The 19,049-nt window shown below is 36.4% G+C and overlaps 1 protein-coding gene across 2 annotated transcripts in view; it reads right to left on the reverse strand.

Moving 5' to 3' along the window:
- Positions 1 to 19,049, reverse strand: part of Rnf24 (ring finger protein 24) — an 82,634-nt gene that overhangs the window by 17,242 nt on the left and 46,343 nt on the right. For both annotated transcript variants that reach the window (XM_047540493.1, XM_047540494.1), the window contains one exon: positions 11 to 160. In XM_047540493.1, the coding sequence (XP_047396449.1) occupies positions 11 to 160 (150 nt within the window). The remainder of the gene's footprint in view (positions 1 to 10; positions 161 to 19,049) is intronic.

Raw genomic sequence — 19,049 nt, forward strand, 5'->3', positions numbered from 1 at the left:
TGAAAATTACCTAATCAAGTAGCAACAGAAGAGTAAACTAAGGATGAAGACAAATATAGCAGTGCCAAAAACCACAATATATATGTTGAGAGGCAGATTCTGGAATCCAATATTAGGCATCCTGAAGTTGTAATGTGGGAAATCTGAGCTCATGGATAAACTGTAGGGGAAGAAAAGAATGGAAAATAATTAGGTATAAAGACTAAGAACCAAGATAGCACATATGTATAGAGGCAAAAGTTTTCTTTCTTTCTTTTTTTTTTTTTTTTTTTTTTTTTGCAGTGCTGGGGATCGAACCCAGGACCTTGTGCATGCAAGGCAAGCACTCTACCGACTGAGCTATCTCCCCAGCCCTTGTGAGGCAAAAGTTTTCTAATGCTTGATTCCATTTGAAACAAGTGTGACAGACATTCATTCATTGTACCACATATTTACTATATGCTTACTTACCTGGCACTATTCCAGAGACTAGAGGTCTTGTAAAAAAGTTCTGCAACTTGCATTCATTCATTAAGACATTTAATTGAAATAAATGCCAGTAATCAATAAACACAAAAATGTTCAACCTCAAAGAAGTGCAAAAAGAAAAAAAGTCTTGAGATTTTTTTCAAACTCTTTAGCCTTTAACTTAATAACTCAACTCTGAAATTCATAATATTTATAATAGCAAAAAACAAAAAAACAAAAAAACAAAAAAAACTTAGACCTGGAGCAGTGGCTCATGTCTATAATTCCAGTGAAGAATTTTAGAAGGCTAAGGCAGGAGCATCCCAAGTTGGGCCACCCTCAGCAATATAGCAGTGCCCTAAGCAACTTAACAAGATCCTGTCTGAAAATAGAAAATATAAAGAACTGGGGATGTCACTCAGTGGTAAAGTGCCCCTGGGTTCAATCCCCAGTACCAAACAAACCGCAAAACAACAAATAACCACCCAAACAAAACAATACCCTGCTTAGATATCTCATAAAAAGATGATCAAATAATTACATCATATGTTACTATATTATGGAGTCATGAAAACAGATGTTTTTAGTAAATTTTAATGTCAAGAGAAAAAGATATGTGAGAAAAATGAAACAAAAATTTCATATAAAATATGAAACCCATTTTGCAAATATAAATGTGTGTGTATATCTGTGCATTATTGTATATAGGCAGAGAAAACCCTGAAAGTCAACATATCAAAATGCTAACAGTGGCTTATGGTTTTATTCTCTTCTTTTTTAACACCTTTTATCAAGTCAGGCTCTGTTCTAATAATTTTACCACCATTATTTTATTTAAATCCTCACATCAAACTTTTATGGATACCACAATTTCTTCCTGTTTTATACATAAGGAAATTAAAGTTCAGAGTATTTTGTCACACAGTTGTACCTGGTCAACTATGTACAGGAGCTGGGGCCCCTCCAACTCCACAGCCAGGGCTTTTAGCCAACTCCAAAGTCAGTGTTCTCAGTCTATTTGCTTCACTGCCTTTCTTGTGTTACTTTCATAACCAGAAAACAGCTAATGTTTTTTAAACATTAAAAAGGGGACTATTTCTGTTTTCTCTTTTGCTTGGTAATACTTAATGATCACTACAAAGTTAAAATTTTATAAATGAAACCTGACTCATTGAGGTGATAAGCTTTAGTGATAAAGTGACTTATCACACCTCACTAGAACTTCCCTTGTTATTTTGATTCCTAACAGAAGTTAAGCCTGCTTATTAAGACCAAAGACTGATAACTGAATTATAACTATGACTACTACCAAAATCAGAACAGAACACAACCTTGCCAAGAAAATAAAACTTCTACATTTTTTTATGCATAGAAAATTTAAAAAATTATACACAGGTCTTTAGTGTTTTTGTTAGTTCTCAGAGGAATATTATATTTATGCTGTTGACACAGTGAGATGGTGACTGGCTGTATCTGAAACCTAAGTCTTATCATTACTTAAAATTTCCAGTCTCTAATATCTCCCCTCCCCAAGAGGCATATAAAGAAGTTTATTTAGGAAAGTAGATACATATTCAAAGGAGAATGGGGCAATCTCAAGAGAGATGCTTTTGGGGTAAAGCAAGGAATATGCATTTTAGGGAGAATGCAGGCTATCTCCAGAAGGAGAGATGGTGACCTGTTGGTATGATTTCTTAATATTTATAAAGAGCTGGTGTTAGGAGCTGGACTAGAAGTGGAGCTAACTACACAACTTTGTGTTATTTCTCTTGTGATTGTGTATACTCATTTTATAAGGAGTCCCATAAATTTTGTGCCAGTTTTTCTTGTGCTTGTGCATTTTCCTTATTTTACAAGGGAGGCCAAGGGCGTGTAGCTCAGAAGTTAGAACTGTTCCTGAGTGCTTTCTGCATCTCAATTGCTTATGGATGTTTCCTTTGAGACCTCTTTTTATCCCAAATTCCTATATTGCCTCCCACCCCAGGTTTTGATTCCTTATTCTTAAGGGGTGCAGAAGGGGAAAAGTTCTGTCTTCTGTATCTACTTCAGGTTAATATGGGATGTTGTCCCTACCTTACCAGGGATCTGAAGTCTCTTCCTGCCTCATCTAATAGGGACAAAGAGAGATTGGTCTCATTGTTGGAATGTGTTAGAATCCTTGCCTTGTTCCTCTTAATATGGAATTGTTGTAATCTAGAAGATACAAACTTTCTTAGGAGATTAAAAGGCAAGGGCTGATCAATAAGAGAAGAAGTACAGTTATGAGAGGTCCTAATAGTGATAACAGCTAGATGGGGCTAAGTAAGTAAGCTTTAATAGTTTTTATCTGCTTGTACATCTCAGGATATGAATTTATTTAAAAGCATGGTCTGCCAGATCAGACTTAACTCAGGACAAATTTATGACTTTAGCAGTCTATTTTGACAGTTATCAGATACTCATGTGTAAGACCCTTTCTCAATAACCTTTATCCACTTTTGGTAGGCCTGATACAAATGCATATCAAGTTACATTTAAAAGGACAAAAGCATTTTGTCCTTTGCTTATACTTTCCTGCCAGCTGTTTCATAATGCCAAGTTGGTCAAAAATTGACCTTGTTCTTATCTTCTAGTAAGGTCTTACCATACATGACTTCCCTTGGAAGCATCAGGGACATTTTCACTCTCCAATGACCCTCTTCTTTGCAGAATATACAATGGTTTGTTTCTAGTTCTTGAGGGTCCTTAGGATCCCTAATTGGGAGGTTGGGTGACTCATCAGAATTGCAGGGCCCTTAGAAGGGTCCTGTCATTCCTGGGTCCTGGTTGACCTTACAGGCAAGGGCCAAAATATTGGCTTTTCTCCTTAGCTCTTTTACTTCCTTGGGTTTGGTCTTTGAACATTCAGCAGGCCAGTTCCACCAGTCTTACTATTAATGTCTATAATTTTTACAGTTACTCCATTTATTTAATTGGAATCAACACTAGTATTGGGAGTTAGCAGTATTTACTATCTGTCTTGTAGATGATGGTTTATTATCTTTAACTCAGGTTGTTTAGTTAGAAGTAGTATTTATGCAAAACACTAATAAGCAATGGTTACAAAGTTTTCCAAGGTAAATACAAAATGAAATTAACAAGACAAAAAACATTCAGTTTGTATAAGAGCTCTGAACCAAGGAACATAATTTTTATAACAACATTAATCTATCTTTGGTATCCTCTTGGCTCCTATAAAAGTCCTAAATTTATCAACTCAATCGCATATAAAATCCTTTGCCAGTTTTACTTTCTTTTAAAACTTTTACAACCTTTAAATACCTTTTATAATTTAATCGAACCTTTAGTTTTTTATCATATCCTCATATCTTATACCAAAAAGTCAACAGCTGCAAAGAATCACTTTATCACATGGAATTTCTTCTCTGAGAACTGCCAAATGTAAATAATAGATACTAATTAGTTTTGAATCTTCGGCCATTTTTGCTTAAAGTGAGCTTTTACTCAAAACACACAATTTCCTTTTTCCTACACTCAGATCTTCTTAGGAAGGGGGATGTAGCTAAGGAGTATTTTACCAAATATATACAGCACATATGTTGTAAAGCTATAAGAAAATTACAGTTGCACAAAACTTAGCTTTTAACTTTTACACTGTGGACAAGGGCACATTTGATGACCCTTGCTATGGTCAAGACTTGGGGGCTGGGGTTGTGGCTCAGTGGTAGAGTGCTTTCCCAGCATGTCTGAGGCACATGTGATTCTCAGCACCACATGTAAGTAAGTAAATAAAATAGGTCCATCAACAACTAATAAAAATATTTTTTTAATTGTTAAAAAAAAAAAAAAGACTTGGATGACTGTACTTTAATCCCTAAGAAATCTCCCTTCTAGACAAATAGGGTTTGGTAAAATATCTTTCATCCTAAGAAATAAGAGCTTAAACATCTATGCAAGGTTGGCTAACAGAAAGGAAACAGGCCAACAAAGTGGTGTGGTGATAAGAGGGACTGTGTGCATCAGTAAGTCTGGATGCTTGTTTCCATGATGTCACCAGCTAAATGTCATACTTGTCCCAACTATATCTCAACTATCTCATCTTTCAAAAGGAAAATGCCTATCCTATGTCTTCAAATGATCTTCAGGAGAACAAAATAATAGAAATTGAAGAGTCTAAAAACTCTAAAAGGGATGGACATGGTGGCACCACCTGTAATCCCATTACTTGGGAGGTTGAGGCAGGAGGATTTCAAGTTCAAGGTCAGCCTCAGCAAATTAGTGAGAACCTGCCTCAAAATAAAAAATAAATAAATAAATAAAAAGGGCTGAGTATGATATAGCTCAGTGATAAAGTACCCCTGGATTCAATCCTAGTACCAAAACCAAGCAAATAAACCCTCTAAGAGACAGGACAAAAATACTGAGGCTTTAATATATGTGTGTGTGTGCATGCTTACGTTTGTGGGAGGAAGTTACATATTAAATATAAGGAATAAATAACATAAAAGAAGTCTCAATAAAGACCAAGCCTCCAGAAAAGATTCCATCAAACCAAGTGCCCCTTTCTTAGGGAGTTTGTCCACATGCACTGCTAAGCTTTGTGTCAAGGGGTCTGCTAACCTGGCCTCCAGAGGCAGGAACTGGAAATCATATCCTGTTCAACAGAAGCCATCGATTTAGTTAGGTCAACTTGAAGTGAGGCCAGTGCAGTGCTGTGAGAATGATACCTTGTAGGGATGCTTGCCCTGGATGTACCACCAATGAACCCTTGCAGAATTCTGAACCGAGATACAAACATGAAACATTAGAGGTAGTGCTGTCATCAAAGAGAAAAGACATGTGCCTCAGTGATCCTGGGGGCTGGATGGTGTATGCTTATGAGTCCACACTACCTGGCAGAAAAAGAACTACATATTCATTATTCTAGTAATAATAATGAGGTCTTACGAATGTAAAAGTAATTGCTTCTTGTGTGAATGAAGAGGAGAAATGGAAGTTATAATGAATGTACTGCTAGATCTTGGCATTTCCAACTCATTTACATAAAAATGTTTTCCCAATGTAATTCACAGGTTCTGCAATCTGTTGCCTTAATTTCAAACCACCTCATCAGTTTATAAAAACAAAACAAATAACAAAAAATATAAGCAATGGCAAGAAGATCTATTATTTTATCACCAATAGGACTTCTCACTAAAATGGTTTTAAGGCAGACTAGATGAGATTTGGATTCTTATATAGACTGGAGTTTAAAACACTACCACAGCTAGATGAGCTGCAGCATCCTTTCTCAAGGCATGTTTGGTAGTCATATTCTTCTTAGGTTGGTTTTTGTTCCTGGACAATACCACACCATTATGGTTCCCGGAAGTTAGTATTCTACTTTTACTTAAAAAATGCTTAGGAAGAGTGACTGACCAGTAACTATAATGCTGTATTTTACAATTTCCAGTTTACAAACCATAAAACCACATGTTTCTTTCTTTTTCTTATTTAAATATTTTTTTAGTTGTTGATGGACTTTCATTTTATTTATTTATATGTGGTGCTAAGAATCAAACCCAGTGCTTCACACATGCTAGACAAGTGCTGTACCACTGAGCCACAACCCCAGCCCCCATTATCTGTTTCTTATAAATAAAAAGTATTCAAGAAAAAACTACTTTAGGCTTTCTTAATCTTTTTTAAAAAACAGATATAAGCCAGGCACTGTGGCACATACCTGTAAGCCCAGCAACTCGGAAGGCTAAGGCAGGAGTATCTAAAGTTTAAGGGCAGCCTCAGGAAACTTAGTGAGATCCTGTCTCAAAATAAGAAATAAAAAGGGCTGGGGGTGTAGGTCAGTTGTAGAGTATGCTGGGGTTCAGTCCACCATACAAATAAAAAAGTTAATATATGATTTAATAAAAATGCATCCATGGCTGGGTATGATGAAGCATGCCTGTAATTATAGCTACTAAGGAAATAAAAAATAAAAAATAAATCCTAAAATTAACCATCTTAAAGTCAATAAACAAGTGGGGTTTAAGACATTCATAATGTTATGCAACCACCAGCTCTACAGGGGTTCAAAACATTTTCCTTATTCCAAGTATAATAAAACTCTACCTATCAAGCAGTTACTCCTTATATACTCTCTCCCACTACCCCTGGTATCCACCAATCTGCTTTCTGATTCTACAGATTTGGCCACTGTGGATATTTCGTATACATGAAATCATAAATTATAGGACTTTTATATCTGATTTCTTTCACTTACCATAATATGAGATCTGTCCGCATTGTAGCATGTATTAATTAGTACTTCATTTTATTTTTATGGCTGGAATGCCATTATTTCCTCACTTGTGATACACAGTGTTTTATCTATTTATCAGCTAATGGACATTTGAGTTCTTTCAAATGTGAATAGTGCTATTAAGATTATTTGTGTCAAGGATTTGTTTCAGTCTCTGTTTTCAATTCTTTTGGGTATATTCTTAGGAGTAGAATTGCTGAGTCATGCAGTACATTGTTTAACTTTTTGAGGAAAAACCAAATTGTTTTTCACTGAAGCTATACCATTTTACATCATTACAATTATTACAGCAATTCATGAAGGTTCAAATGTCTTCACATCATCAACCTTTTTTTTTTTTTGATTGAATTGAGGCATAAGCCCAGAGCATTTAACCACTGAGCCACATCTCTAGCCCTGCCCACCCCCCCTTTTTTTTTAGTTTTTAAATTTAGAGACAGGGTCTTGCTAAGTTCTTAGGGCCTTGCTAAGTTGCTGAGGCTAGCTTTGAACTCGTGATCCTCCTGCTTCAACCTCCCCACTCCTGTGCTTTTTTTTTTTTTTTTTTTTTAATATTTATCTTCATGGATGTGAAGTGGTATCTGTGCGTGTGTGTGTGTGTTTGTGGTGCTGGGGATTGAACCAAGGGCCTTGTGCTTGTGAGGCATGTGTGTGTGTTTTGAGAGGGTCTCACTATGTTGCCCAGGCTGGGTATGAATTCAAGCTCTTCCAGCTCCAGCCTCTTGCCTAGTCATTGTGGTTTTGATTTTTGTTTCCCTAATGACTAATGATGTTGAACCTCTTTTCACATTCTTACTTTATTTGTACATCTTCTTTGGAGGGAGAATGGTGTTCAAGTCCTTCATTTATTTTAAAACTGAACTGTATTTCTGTTGTTGAGTTTTAAGAATTCTTAACATATTTTGGATGCTAAGCCCTTTTCAGATACATGATTTGCAAATATTTTCTTCCATTTTGTAGGTTGTCTTTTTACTTTTTTGATAATGTCCTTTGATGCATAAAAAACTTAAATTTGATGAAATCTGATTTCTCTTTTGTTCTTATCTGTTTTTTATCTTGATTCATCTCTTGTCACTTGTGCTTTTTGGCATTACATCTAAGAATGTATTGTCAAATATGAGGGCATACAGATGTACTCCCATGTTTTCTAAGAATTTTAGTTCTTATAAATAGCAAGCCTAAAATGTTACTTTTTTTGCCCTTGAAAAAACTTTTGACCATTAACTGAGTGTTGTGAATCACCCCTATAATCCCAGCTACTCAGAAAGCTAAGGCAGGAGGATCACAAGTTTGAGGTTAGTTTATATAACTTAACAAGACCATGAGCAATTTAGTGAGACCTTGTCTCCCAAAAAAAAAAAAAAGGGCTGGGGAATGTAGCTCAGTGGTACAGTACCCCTGGGTTCAATCCCCAGGATCACTAAATAAATAAATAAATAAATAAACAAACTCCCAACTTTTCATCAACCTTTTGCTTAGAATATGGTATGCCTTGGGGAATGTTCCATGTGTGCTCAAAAAAAGAGAAATGTATATTCTACAGTCATTAGGTAGTGTTCTATAAATGTGACTCTGTTCAAGTTGGTGATAGTATTCAATTCTTGTATGTGCTTGGTGATTTTCTGTCTAGTTTAAGTCATTACTGAGAGTGAGATATTGAATTTCTCAACTTTTACTGTTCAGTTACAGTTGCCCCTCAATATCTGAGGGGGATTAGTTCCAAAATCCCACTACCAACCACTAATACCAAAATCTATGGATGCTTAAAATCTGTCATAAAAAATGTAGTATTTAATATGACCTATGCACATCCTCCTATATACTTGAAATTACCTCTGAATTAATTGTAATACTGAATACAATGTAAATACTATGTAACCATTTTATTATAAAATGTCCCTCTTTATCTCCAGCAATTTTTTGTCTTAAAATTTATTTTGTTTGATAGCAGCAGTTATCTTATGCATACTGTTTTTAAGATATCTTTTTCCAAAGGATGGAACTTGAAAACATTATGTTAAGTAAAATAAGCCAAACTCAGAAAAATCAAGGGTCGTTATGTTTTCTATGTGGAAGCTAGAGAGGAAAAAGGAAAAGAAAATTGGGGAGTGAATTTCATGAAAACTGAAGATCAGTAGAGGAAAAGGATCAGGGGGAAGGAGGTGGAAGGGAAAGAGAAAATACTGGAAAATGATACTGGTCAATCAAATTATATTATTATACTGTGTGCATGTATGAATATATAATAAATCCCACTATTATGTACAACTATAATGCACCAATAAAAATACGGGAAAAAAGATTTAAAAATAAAGGAAAAAAAGATCTTTTTTCCATAATCTTATGTCTTAGAATCTAAACTATGTCTCTTGTAGGTAATACAGAGATGGACCTTAATTTTAAAAAACATCTAGTCTGTCAATCTCTGCCTCTTAACTGGAGTGTAATACATTCAATGTTCCTATGGCTATGGCTGGATTTATGTGCCACTTTACTATTTGTTTTCTAGATGTCTCATGTTCTTTTTCTGACCTCTTACTAAGTAGGTATTTTCTAGTGTACCATTTTATTTTTTGAGTTTTAAAACATTTTTTCTTAAATAAAATTTTATTAAGGTAATTACAGATTCATAGTTAGTTCTATGAAATAACAGGGATACTTTGTGTATCCAGTTTCCCACCATAGCTATAATTTGCCATATAATATCACAACTATACATTAGTTATATGTAACTATAATATCATATTACAAACAGTATGGACATTGACAGAACTCACCAGTCTTATTCAGATTTCTCCACTTGTTTGTACTAATTTGTGCTGTGTCTATATCTATCATAATAAGATCCTGAACAGTGCCCACACCATGAGGATACCTAGTATTATCCTTTAATAACCACATACTTCTACCCTTCACCTTTATTTTCTTTTTTTTCTTTTTCAATTTATTTTTATTGTAAACAAATGGGATACATGTTGTTTCTGTTTGTTCTGGAGTAACAGCATACCATTTGCATATTCATACATTTACATAGAGTAATGACGTTTGACTCATTCCGTTATTTTTTTTCTTCCCCCTACCCCTCCCACCTCTCTTTTCCCTCTATACAGTCCCCCCTTCCTCCATTCTTGCCCCCCTCTGATCCCCCATTATGTGTCATCATCTGCTTATCAGTGAGATCATTCGTCTTTTGGATTTTTGAGATTGGTTTATCTCACTTAGCATGATATTCTCCAATTTCATCCATTTGCCTGCAAATGCCATAATTCTATTATTCTTTATAGCTGAGTAATATTCCATTGTATATATATACCACAGTTTCTTTATCCATTCATCAATTGAAGGGCATCTAGGTTGGTTCCACAGTCTGGCTACTGTGAATTGAGCAGCTATGAACATTGATGTGGCTGTATCTCTGTAGTATGCTGATTTTAAGTCCTTTGGGTATAGGCCGAGGAGTAGGATAGCTGGGTCAGATGGTAGGTCCATTCCAAGTTTTCTAAGGAATCTCCACACTGCTTTCCAGAGTGGCTGCACTAATTTGCAGCCCCACCAGCAATGTATGAGTGTACCTTTTTCCCCACATTCTCTCCAACATCTATTGTTGCTAGTATTCTTGATAATTGCCATTCTAATTGGGGTGAGATGGAATCTTAGGGTAGTTTTGATTTGCATTTCTCTTATTACTAAAGATGGTGAACATTTTTTCATGTTTGTTGATTGCTTGTAGATCTTCTTCTGTGAAGTGTCTGTTCATATCCTTAGCCCATTTGTTGATTGGGTTGTTTGTAATCTTCGTGTAGAGTTTTTTGAGTTCTTTATAGATTCTAGAAATTAGTGCTCAATCTGAAGTATGAGTGGCAAAGATATTCTCCCACTCTATAGGCTCTCTCTTCACATTGCTGATAGTTTCCTTTGCTGAGAGAAAGCTATTTAGTTTGAATTTGTCCCAGGTATTGATTCTTGCTTTTACTTCTTGTGCTATGGGAGTCCTGTTAAGGAAGTCTGATCCTAAGCCAACATGTTGAAGATTTGGACCTACTTTTTCTTCTATAAGATGCAGGGTCTCTGGTCTGATTTCAAGGTCCTTGATCCATTGTGAGTTGAGTTTTGTGCAGGGTGAGAGATAGGGGTTTAGTTTCATTCTGCTGCATGTGGATTTCCAGTTTTCCCAGCACCATTTGTTGAAGAGGCTATCTTTTCTCCATTGCATCTTTTTGGCACCTTTGTCTAGTATGAGAAAATTGTATTTATTTGGGTTTGTGTCCGTGTCCTCTATTTTATACCGTTGATCTACCTGTCCATTTTGGTGCCAATACCATGCCGTTTTTGTTACTATTGCTTTGTAGTATAGTTGAAGTTCTGGTATTGCAATACCCCTTGCTTCATTCTTCCTGCTAAGGATTGCTTTAGCTATTCTGGGTTTCTTATTCTTCCAGATGAATTTCATGATTGCTTGCTCTATTTCTGTAAGGTACGTCACTGGGATTTTCATTGGAATTGCACTGAATCTGTCTAGCACTTTTGGTAGTATGGCCATTTTGACAATATTAATTCTGCCTATCCAAGAACATGGGAGATCTTTCCATCTTCTAAGGTCTTCCTCAATTTCTTTCTTCAAGGTTTTATAGTTTTCATTGTAGAGATCTTTTACCTCTTTGGTTAGATTGATTCCCAAGTATTTTATTTTTTCGATGCTATTGTATTTCGTTGCTTGCATATAAAAATGCTTTAGATTTATGCATGTTGATTTTATAGCCTGCTTTTTTGCTGAATTCATTGATGAGGTCTAGAAGTTTTCTGGAGGAGTTTTTTGGATCCTCTAAATATAGAATCATGTCATCCGTAAATAGTGACAGCTTAAGTTCCTCTTTTCCTATTTGTATCCCTTTAATTTCTTTAGTCTGCCTAATTGCTCTGGCTAGAGTTTCGAGGACAATGTTGAATAGAAGTGGTGAAAGAGGACATCCCTGTGTTGTTCCTGTTTTTAAAGGGAATGGTTTCTCCATTAAGAATGATGTTGGCCATGGGCTTAGCATAAATAGCCTTTACAATGTTCCTACTATCCCTATTTTTTCTAGTGTTTTGAGCATGAAGGGGTATTGTATTTTGTCAAACGCTTTTTCTGTGTCAATTGAAATAACCATGATTCTTATCCTTAAGTCTATTGACATGATGGATTACGTTTATTGATTTATGAATTTTGAACCATCCTTGCATTCCAGGGATGAACCCCACTTGATCGTGGTGCACAATTTTCTTAATATGTTTTTGGATACGGTTTGCCAATATTTTATTAAGGATCTTTGCATCTATATTCATCAAGGATATTGGTCCAAAATTTTCTTTCCTTGATGTGTCTTTTCCTGGTTTGGGTATGAGGGTGATATTAGCTTCATACAATGAGTTCAGTAGGATACCCTCCTTTTCTATTTCCTGGAATACTTTGAGAAGTATTGGAAAGAGTTCTTCTTTGAAGGTCTTGTAGAACTTGGCTGAGAATCCGTCTGGTCCTGGGCTTTTCTTGGATGGTAGATTTTTAATGGCTTCTTCTATTTCATTGCTTGATATTGATCTGTTTAAATTGTGTATGTCCTCCTGGTTCAGTTTGGGAGGAGCATATGTCTCTAGAAATTTGTCAATGTCTTTGGTAGTTTCTATTTTGTTGGAATACAGATTTTCAAAGTAGCTTCTCATTATGTTCTGTATTTCAGTGGTGTCTGTCATGATCTTTCCTTTTTCATCACAAATTTTAGTAATTTGAGTTTTCTCTCTCCTTCTCTTTGTTAGTGTGGCTAAGGGTTTGTCTATTTTGTTTACTTTCTCAAAGAACCAACTTTTTTTTTTGTCAATTTTTGAATTGTTTCTTTTGTTTCAATTTCATTGATTTCTGCTCTGATTTTAATTATTTCCTGTCTTCTACTACTTTTGCTGTTATTCTGTTCTTCTTTTTCTAGGGCTTTGAGCTGTAATGTTAGGTCATTTAGTTGTTGACTTTTCATTCTTTTCTGGAATGCACTCCATGCAATGAATTTTCCTCTTATTACCGCTTTCATAGTGTCCCAGAGATTTTGATATGTTGTATCGTCGTTCTCATTGACCTCAAAGAATTTTTTAATCTCCTCCCTGATGTTTTCTGTTATCCATGTTTCATTCAATAGCATATTATTTAGTCTCCAGGTGTTGGAGTAATTTCTCTTTTTTATTTTGTCATTGATTTCTACTCTCAGTCCATTATGATCTGATAGAACACAAGGCAGTATCTCTATTTTTTTGCATTTCCTAAAGGCTGCTTTGTGGCATAACATATGGTCTATTTTTGAGAATGTTCCACGTGCTGCTGAGAAGAAAGTGAATCCGCTCGTTGATGGATGGAATATTCTATATATGTCTATTAAGTCTAGGTTATTGATTGTGTTATTGAGTTCTATGGTTTCTTTGGTTGGATTTTGTTTGGAAGATCTATCTAGTGGTGACAGCGGTGTGTTAAAGTCACCCAGAATTATTGTGTTGTGGTATACATGATTCCTGAAATTGAGAAGGATTTGTTTGATGTACAGGGATGCACCATTGTTTGGGGCATAAATATTTACTATCATTATATCTTCCTGACTTATGGTTCCCTTAAGCAGTATGAAATGTTCTTCTTTATCCCTTCTGACTAACTTTGACTTGAAGTCCACTTTATCTGATATGAGAATGTTAACCCCGCTTTTTTACTGAGTCCATGTGCGTGGTAGGTTTTCCCATCCTTTCACCTTTAGTCTATGGATGTCTTTTTATGAGATGAGTCTCTTGTAGGCAGCATATTGTTGGGTCTTTCTTTTTAATCCATTCTGCCAGTCTATGTCTTTTGATTGATGAGTTTAGTCCATTAAAACATTCAGGATTATTATTGAGATATGATTTGTATTCCCAGTCATTTGGCTTATTTTTGGTTTTTAAGTTGGCTTGGTTTCTCCTTTGAGTGGTTTTTCTCTAAGGTAGTTCCTCCCTTTGCTGACCTACATTGTTGTTTTTTCATTTCCTCCTCATGGAATATTTTGTTGAGAACATTCTGTAGTGCAGGCTTTCTATTTGTAAATTCTTTTAACTTTTGTTTATCATGGAAGGATTTTATTTCATCTTCACATCTGAAGGTTAGTTTTGCTGGGTATAGGATTCTTGGTTGTCAACCATGTTCTTTCAGAGTTTGAAATATGTTGGTCCAGGCCCTTCTAGCTTTTAGAGTCTGGGTTGAGAAGTCAGCTGCTATCCGTATTGGTCTCCCCCTATATGTAATCTGATGCTTTTCTCTCGCGGCCTTTAAAATCCTATCTTTATTTTGAATGTTAGGCATTTTCATTATTACGTGCCTTGATGTGGATCTGTTGTGACTCTGTGCATTTGGTGTTCTGTAAGCCTCTTGTATTTGGTTTTCCATTTCATTCTTCAGGTTTGGGAAATTTTCTGCTATTATTTCACTGAATAGGTTGTTCATTCCTTTGGTTTGTATCTCTGTGCCTTCCTCAATCCCAATAATTCTTAAATTTGGTCTTTTCATGATGTCCCATAGTTCTTGGAGATTCTGTTCATGATTTCTTACCATCTTCTCTGTTTGGGCAACTTTATTTTCAAGATTAAATATTTTGTCTTCATTGTCTGAGGTTCTGTCTTCCAAGTGGTCTAGTCTTTTGGTGATGCTTCCCATTGAATTTTTTATTTGGTTTATTGTCTCCTTCATTTCAAGGATTTCCGTTTTTTTTTTTTTTTTTGAGAGAATCTCTATATCTTTGTTAAAATGATCTTTTGCTTCCTGCAGGTGCTCTTTCAGCTTATTGGTATTATCATTCATTGCATTTGCTCTCTTATCTCATCCTTTGCTTAGCAAATCATCTTAATCATGTATAATCTGAAGTCTTTTTCTGACATTTCTTCTAACATACTGTCATTGGATTCTATTAATATAGAATCTAGAGTTGTTTGGATCATTTTCTTCCCTTGTTTTTTCATGTTGTTCACGTATCTTCCCCTCTAGCAGTGCAGATCTGGGTATTGCAGATTTCCCCCTATAGGCTTATAGTGGCCCTACAGGTTTCCAAAACCCTTTCTTTAAGGGGAGATCAATATTAGCAGTGCCCAAATCAGACACTATGCAATCCTAGACCAAATAGCCCCTATGGGGACAATAACAAAATTGTCATAGTAAACAAAATGAGTTCAAATATTATCTTCGGTAAAACAAACAGGTTTGCAATAAGGTCTGCAGTTTCTAATGGAGGACAAAGAGGATGCAGAGGGATGTAGAATGTGGCTGTTAATGGGATAAGAAAAGAATATACAGAAGTTCTAGAAAATAGGGTGAGAGTGCAATCAAAAGAAATCGATGTTAGCATGCAAAAAAGGGAGAAAGAGACTCTGAGGGAACAGGTAAATAAAAGGAAAAGAGAACAAGAAAAGTAAAGAAATAAAAACTTAAATTTTTTAAAAAGGAGAAAAAAGAAAATCTATAGTATAACAGTCATATACTAATGAAACCTCCCAGTGTTCAGTAGCCTGATGCATGAGAGGTACCTGAAAATGAGCTTCAAGCCTCCAGCAGGCGTCGCAGGATGGGATTTGCCCCACCCAAAGATCAGAGCTACGGTTTCCAGGATTATCCAAGATTGCCGCTCTGGCTTCAAAATGTGTTGGCAAATGGGGAGCTGCAGCTCAGGGGTGGACGTGGTCGGCTGGAGGTCCTGGAGACGAGATGCGGTTGGTCCAGCAGGGGTCCTGGAGGTCGGGTGTGTTTTGTGTGGTTTTGGGATCCTGGAGGCCGGATGCAATCAGTCAGTCTGGGGTCCCGGTGATAGGGCGCAATCAGTTGGTCTTGGGGTCCTGGCGGCAGGGAGCAGTCAGTGGATGTGAGGGCCCCAGAGGCAGGGAGTGATTGGTTGGGCTGAGGTATCCTGGAGACAGGGCTCAGTCTGGCTGGCCAGAGGTCCTACGGGGCGTGGCTGTTGTCTCAAAATGGCGGCAGCCACGTGTAATCAAACCTGCAGGTACTGTGACAGAGAACTTCCAGGCAACAGGAGGCAGCTGGTGCTCCATTGGTGGTTGGTGATCAGTTTGCTGACCGTTGTTGGAAGATCGGGAGGTGAACCTCGTGCGTTGGGTGATGGATAGGTGTAAGGCAGGCGATGGACAGGCGAGAGGCAGGCAAATGGTGGATGACAGACGCCTGACAGTGAGCAATCTGCACTCAAAAAAGGTGTTGATATGCTGGCAGACTGCAGGTCATCACAGCAGACAAATGGGGTAAACACCAGGGGATCAATAAGCAGCAAAAACTGCCTCACCGAGAAACAGATATCCTCTGCTTGAAACCAGAGTTACGGATCGACAAGGAACGCAGCCTCCCTCTAGTCCGCCATCTTGGATCCAGAGTGACAAGGCACTTCTTCACCTTTACTTTCATCTTCACCATTCATACTTAACTTCTGGCAACAACCAGAAATCCTGCATTTCTAAAATTCTATCATTTCAAAAGTGATATATAAATGGAATCATAAAGTATCTAACTTTCTGGAATTAGTTTCTTCTACTCAGCATAATTTTTTTGAGATTCATCTCAGCTACTGTGTGTATCAACAGTTTGTTCCTTTTACTGCTACACAGTATTCCATGGTCTGTATGTACTACAGTTTGTGTAACCATTCACCTGTTGGGGACCATCTTGGTTGTTTCCAGATTTTGGCTATTACAAATAAAACTATTATAAACATTGAGGTACATGATTCTGTGTAAACTTAAGTTTTCACCTCTGTGTGATAAATACTCAAGAGTGCTTTGTTGATTTTTAAACTACATATATTTTAGTTCTTAGTAATTACTCTAGAAATTATAATATGTATCTTATCACAACATAGAGTAATACTAATTTCAGTAAAACACACGAAATTTGCTCCAATATACATCCATTCCCACTCCTTCTTTTTTAACATCATTATATCATCATCATCCTATATTCTGTATATTTTATAAACCCAATAATACAGATCATAATTACTGCTTTTACAAATTTTTGTCATTTCAATATGATCAAAAGAGAGAAAAAACTTTGTAGTGCCTACCTACTTACTTTTTCAAGTGCCCTCCCTCCCTTTCTTCCTTCCTTTCTGTATTAGGGCTTGAACCCAAGGGTGCTGTAACACTGACCTACATCCCTGGCCTTTATTTTATTTTTTAAATTTTGAGACAGGATCTTGCTAAGTTGCTGAGAGTGGCCTCTAACTTACCATCTTTCTGCTTCAGCCTCCCAAGTCCCTGGGATTACAGGCATGTGGTACCATGCCAGGCCAGTACTCTTCATGAGTTACCATCTGATATTTCCTGGCTCCATTACCAGGTTTTTTTTTTTTTTTTTTTTTTTTTTTTTTTTTTTTTTTAATGGTACTATAGATCAAACCCAGGGGCAGTCTACCACATCTACACCCCCAGCCCTTTTTATTTTGAAACAGGGTCTTGCAAAGTTGCCCAGGCTAGTCTTGAAGTTTTGTCTTTTTTTTAAATTAATATTTTTTTAATTTGTTCTAATTGGTTATACATGACAGTAGAATGCATTTTGATACATCGTACACAAATGGAACATAACTTGTCATTCCTCTGGCTGTACATGGTGCTGAGTCACACCAGTAGTATAAACATACATGTATATAGGGTAATGATGTCTCTCATTCTACTGTCCTTCCCTTTCCCACCCCTCCCCTTGCTCCCCTCTGCACAATCCAAAGTTCCTTCATTCTTCCCTAAAAGCTACCCCTGCACCTGCCCCACTATGGATCAGCATCTCCTTAGCAGAGAAAACATTCAGCCTTTGGTTTTTTGGGATTGGCTTATTTCACTTAGCGTGATATTCTAGTTCCATTCTTTTACCTGCAAATGCCATAATTTCATTGTTCTTTAAAGTTTTCTGTTGTGTATATGTACCACATTTTCTTTATCCATTCATCTGTTGAAGGCATCCACGTTGGTTCCATAGTTTAGGTATTGTGAATTGAGCTGCTATAAACATTGATGTAGGTGTGTCACTGTAGTATGCCGATTTTAAGTCCTTTGGGTATAGGCCAAGGACTGGGATAGCTGGGTCAAATGGTGGGTAGCTTTGAAGTTTTAATCCTCTTGCCTCAGTCTACTGAGTAACTGGGATTACCACAGGCATATGCCACCATGCCCACCTCATCCCCTATCTTTTGTGCTATATGGTCATAAAGATCAAATCTTCATATTTGTAAGCTCAGTGATGCATTTTTGTAATTATTGTTTTATGTAACTATCATTCACCTTTTTTTTTTTTTTTTTTTTTTTTTTTTTTTTGGTACCAGGGATTAAACCCAGGGGCCCTTAACCACTGAGACACATCACCAGCCCCTTTTATTTTTCATTTTGAGACAGAGTTTTGCTAAACTGCTTAGGGACTTGCTACATTGCTGAGGCTGACTTTGAACTTGCAATACTCCTACCTCAGCCTCATGAGTTGCTGGGATTACAGATGTACACCACTATATTCAGCTTCATTTACTTCTTGAAATGGTTAAAAGTAACAGTAAATAGGGATGCTGACTCTGGTATCATAGCTCACTTTCCTTGGCCATCCCACTTTTCTTTCTTACACCAAAAGCTGTAAACCAAGTAAGTCTTCCAGTGTCATATAACTTATGACAGAACTCTTAAGGTGCAAGCAGTTTCTCACAACTTGATTGTAGGGTTTAACTGTAATTTTTCCTCTAATTTATAAGAAAAAGAAAGTTTTTGGCAAATTAGAAGTAACTCACTTCTTTTTTTTTTACTGAGTATCTTTGTAGTCTCTTGAAACAGTCTTTTAAAAAACATTTTTAAGTGGGTAGATAAGAGGAAACTTTTTAAATTTCAAAAAAATATGTCACTGAGCAGTAGAAATACCTAAGTTTTCTGATCAAAAGACATGCTGGGTTCCAGAGAAAATTATTATTATTGGAAAAAGACCTGTATGTACACATATCCTAATAAAATTTCTGAATTCTAACATAGAAAAACTATGATAAGCTTCCAAAAAGAAAAGTCATGGTGCTATGATATAAAGCATAAAGAACTATTACTAGATTTGTCTCGGGTCACATGTAATAGAGGCTTATGGAGTCAGAGAGCCTGGGGTTTAATCATGAATTAGTCAGAGCCTTTGAGCATGCTATTTATCTTTTCTATGCCTCAATTTCCTCATTTGATAAAAGCAGAAAAACATTAGTAACTACTTCCTAGAATCTCACAGGAATTAAGCAACTTAATATATGAAAAACATTTGGAACAATACCTGAGCACACCGTGT

This window comes from Sciurus carolinensis, chromosome 2 (assembly GCF_902686445.1).
Source record: "Sciurus carolinensis chromosome 2, mSciCar1.2, whole genome shotgun sequence".
Classification (NCBI taxonomy): Eukaryota; Metazoa; Chordata; class Mammalia; order Rodentia; family Sciuridae; genus Sciurus; species Sciurus carolinensis.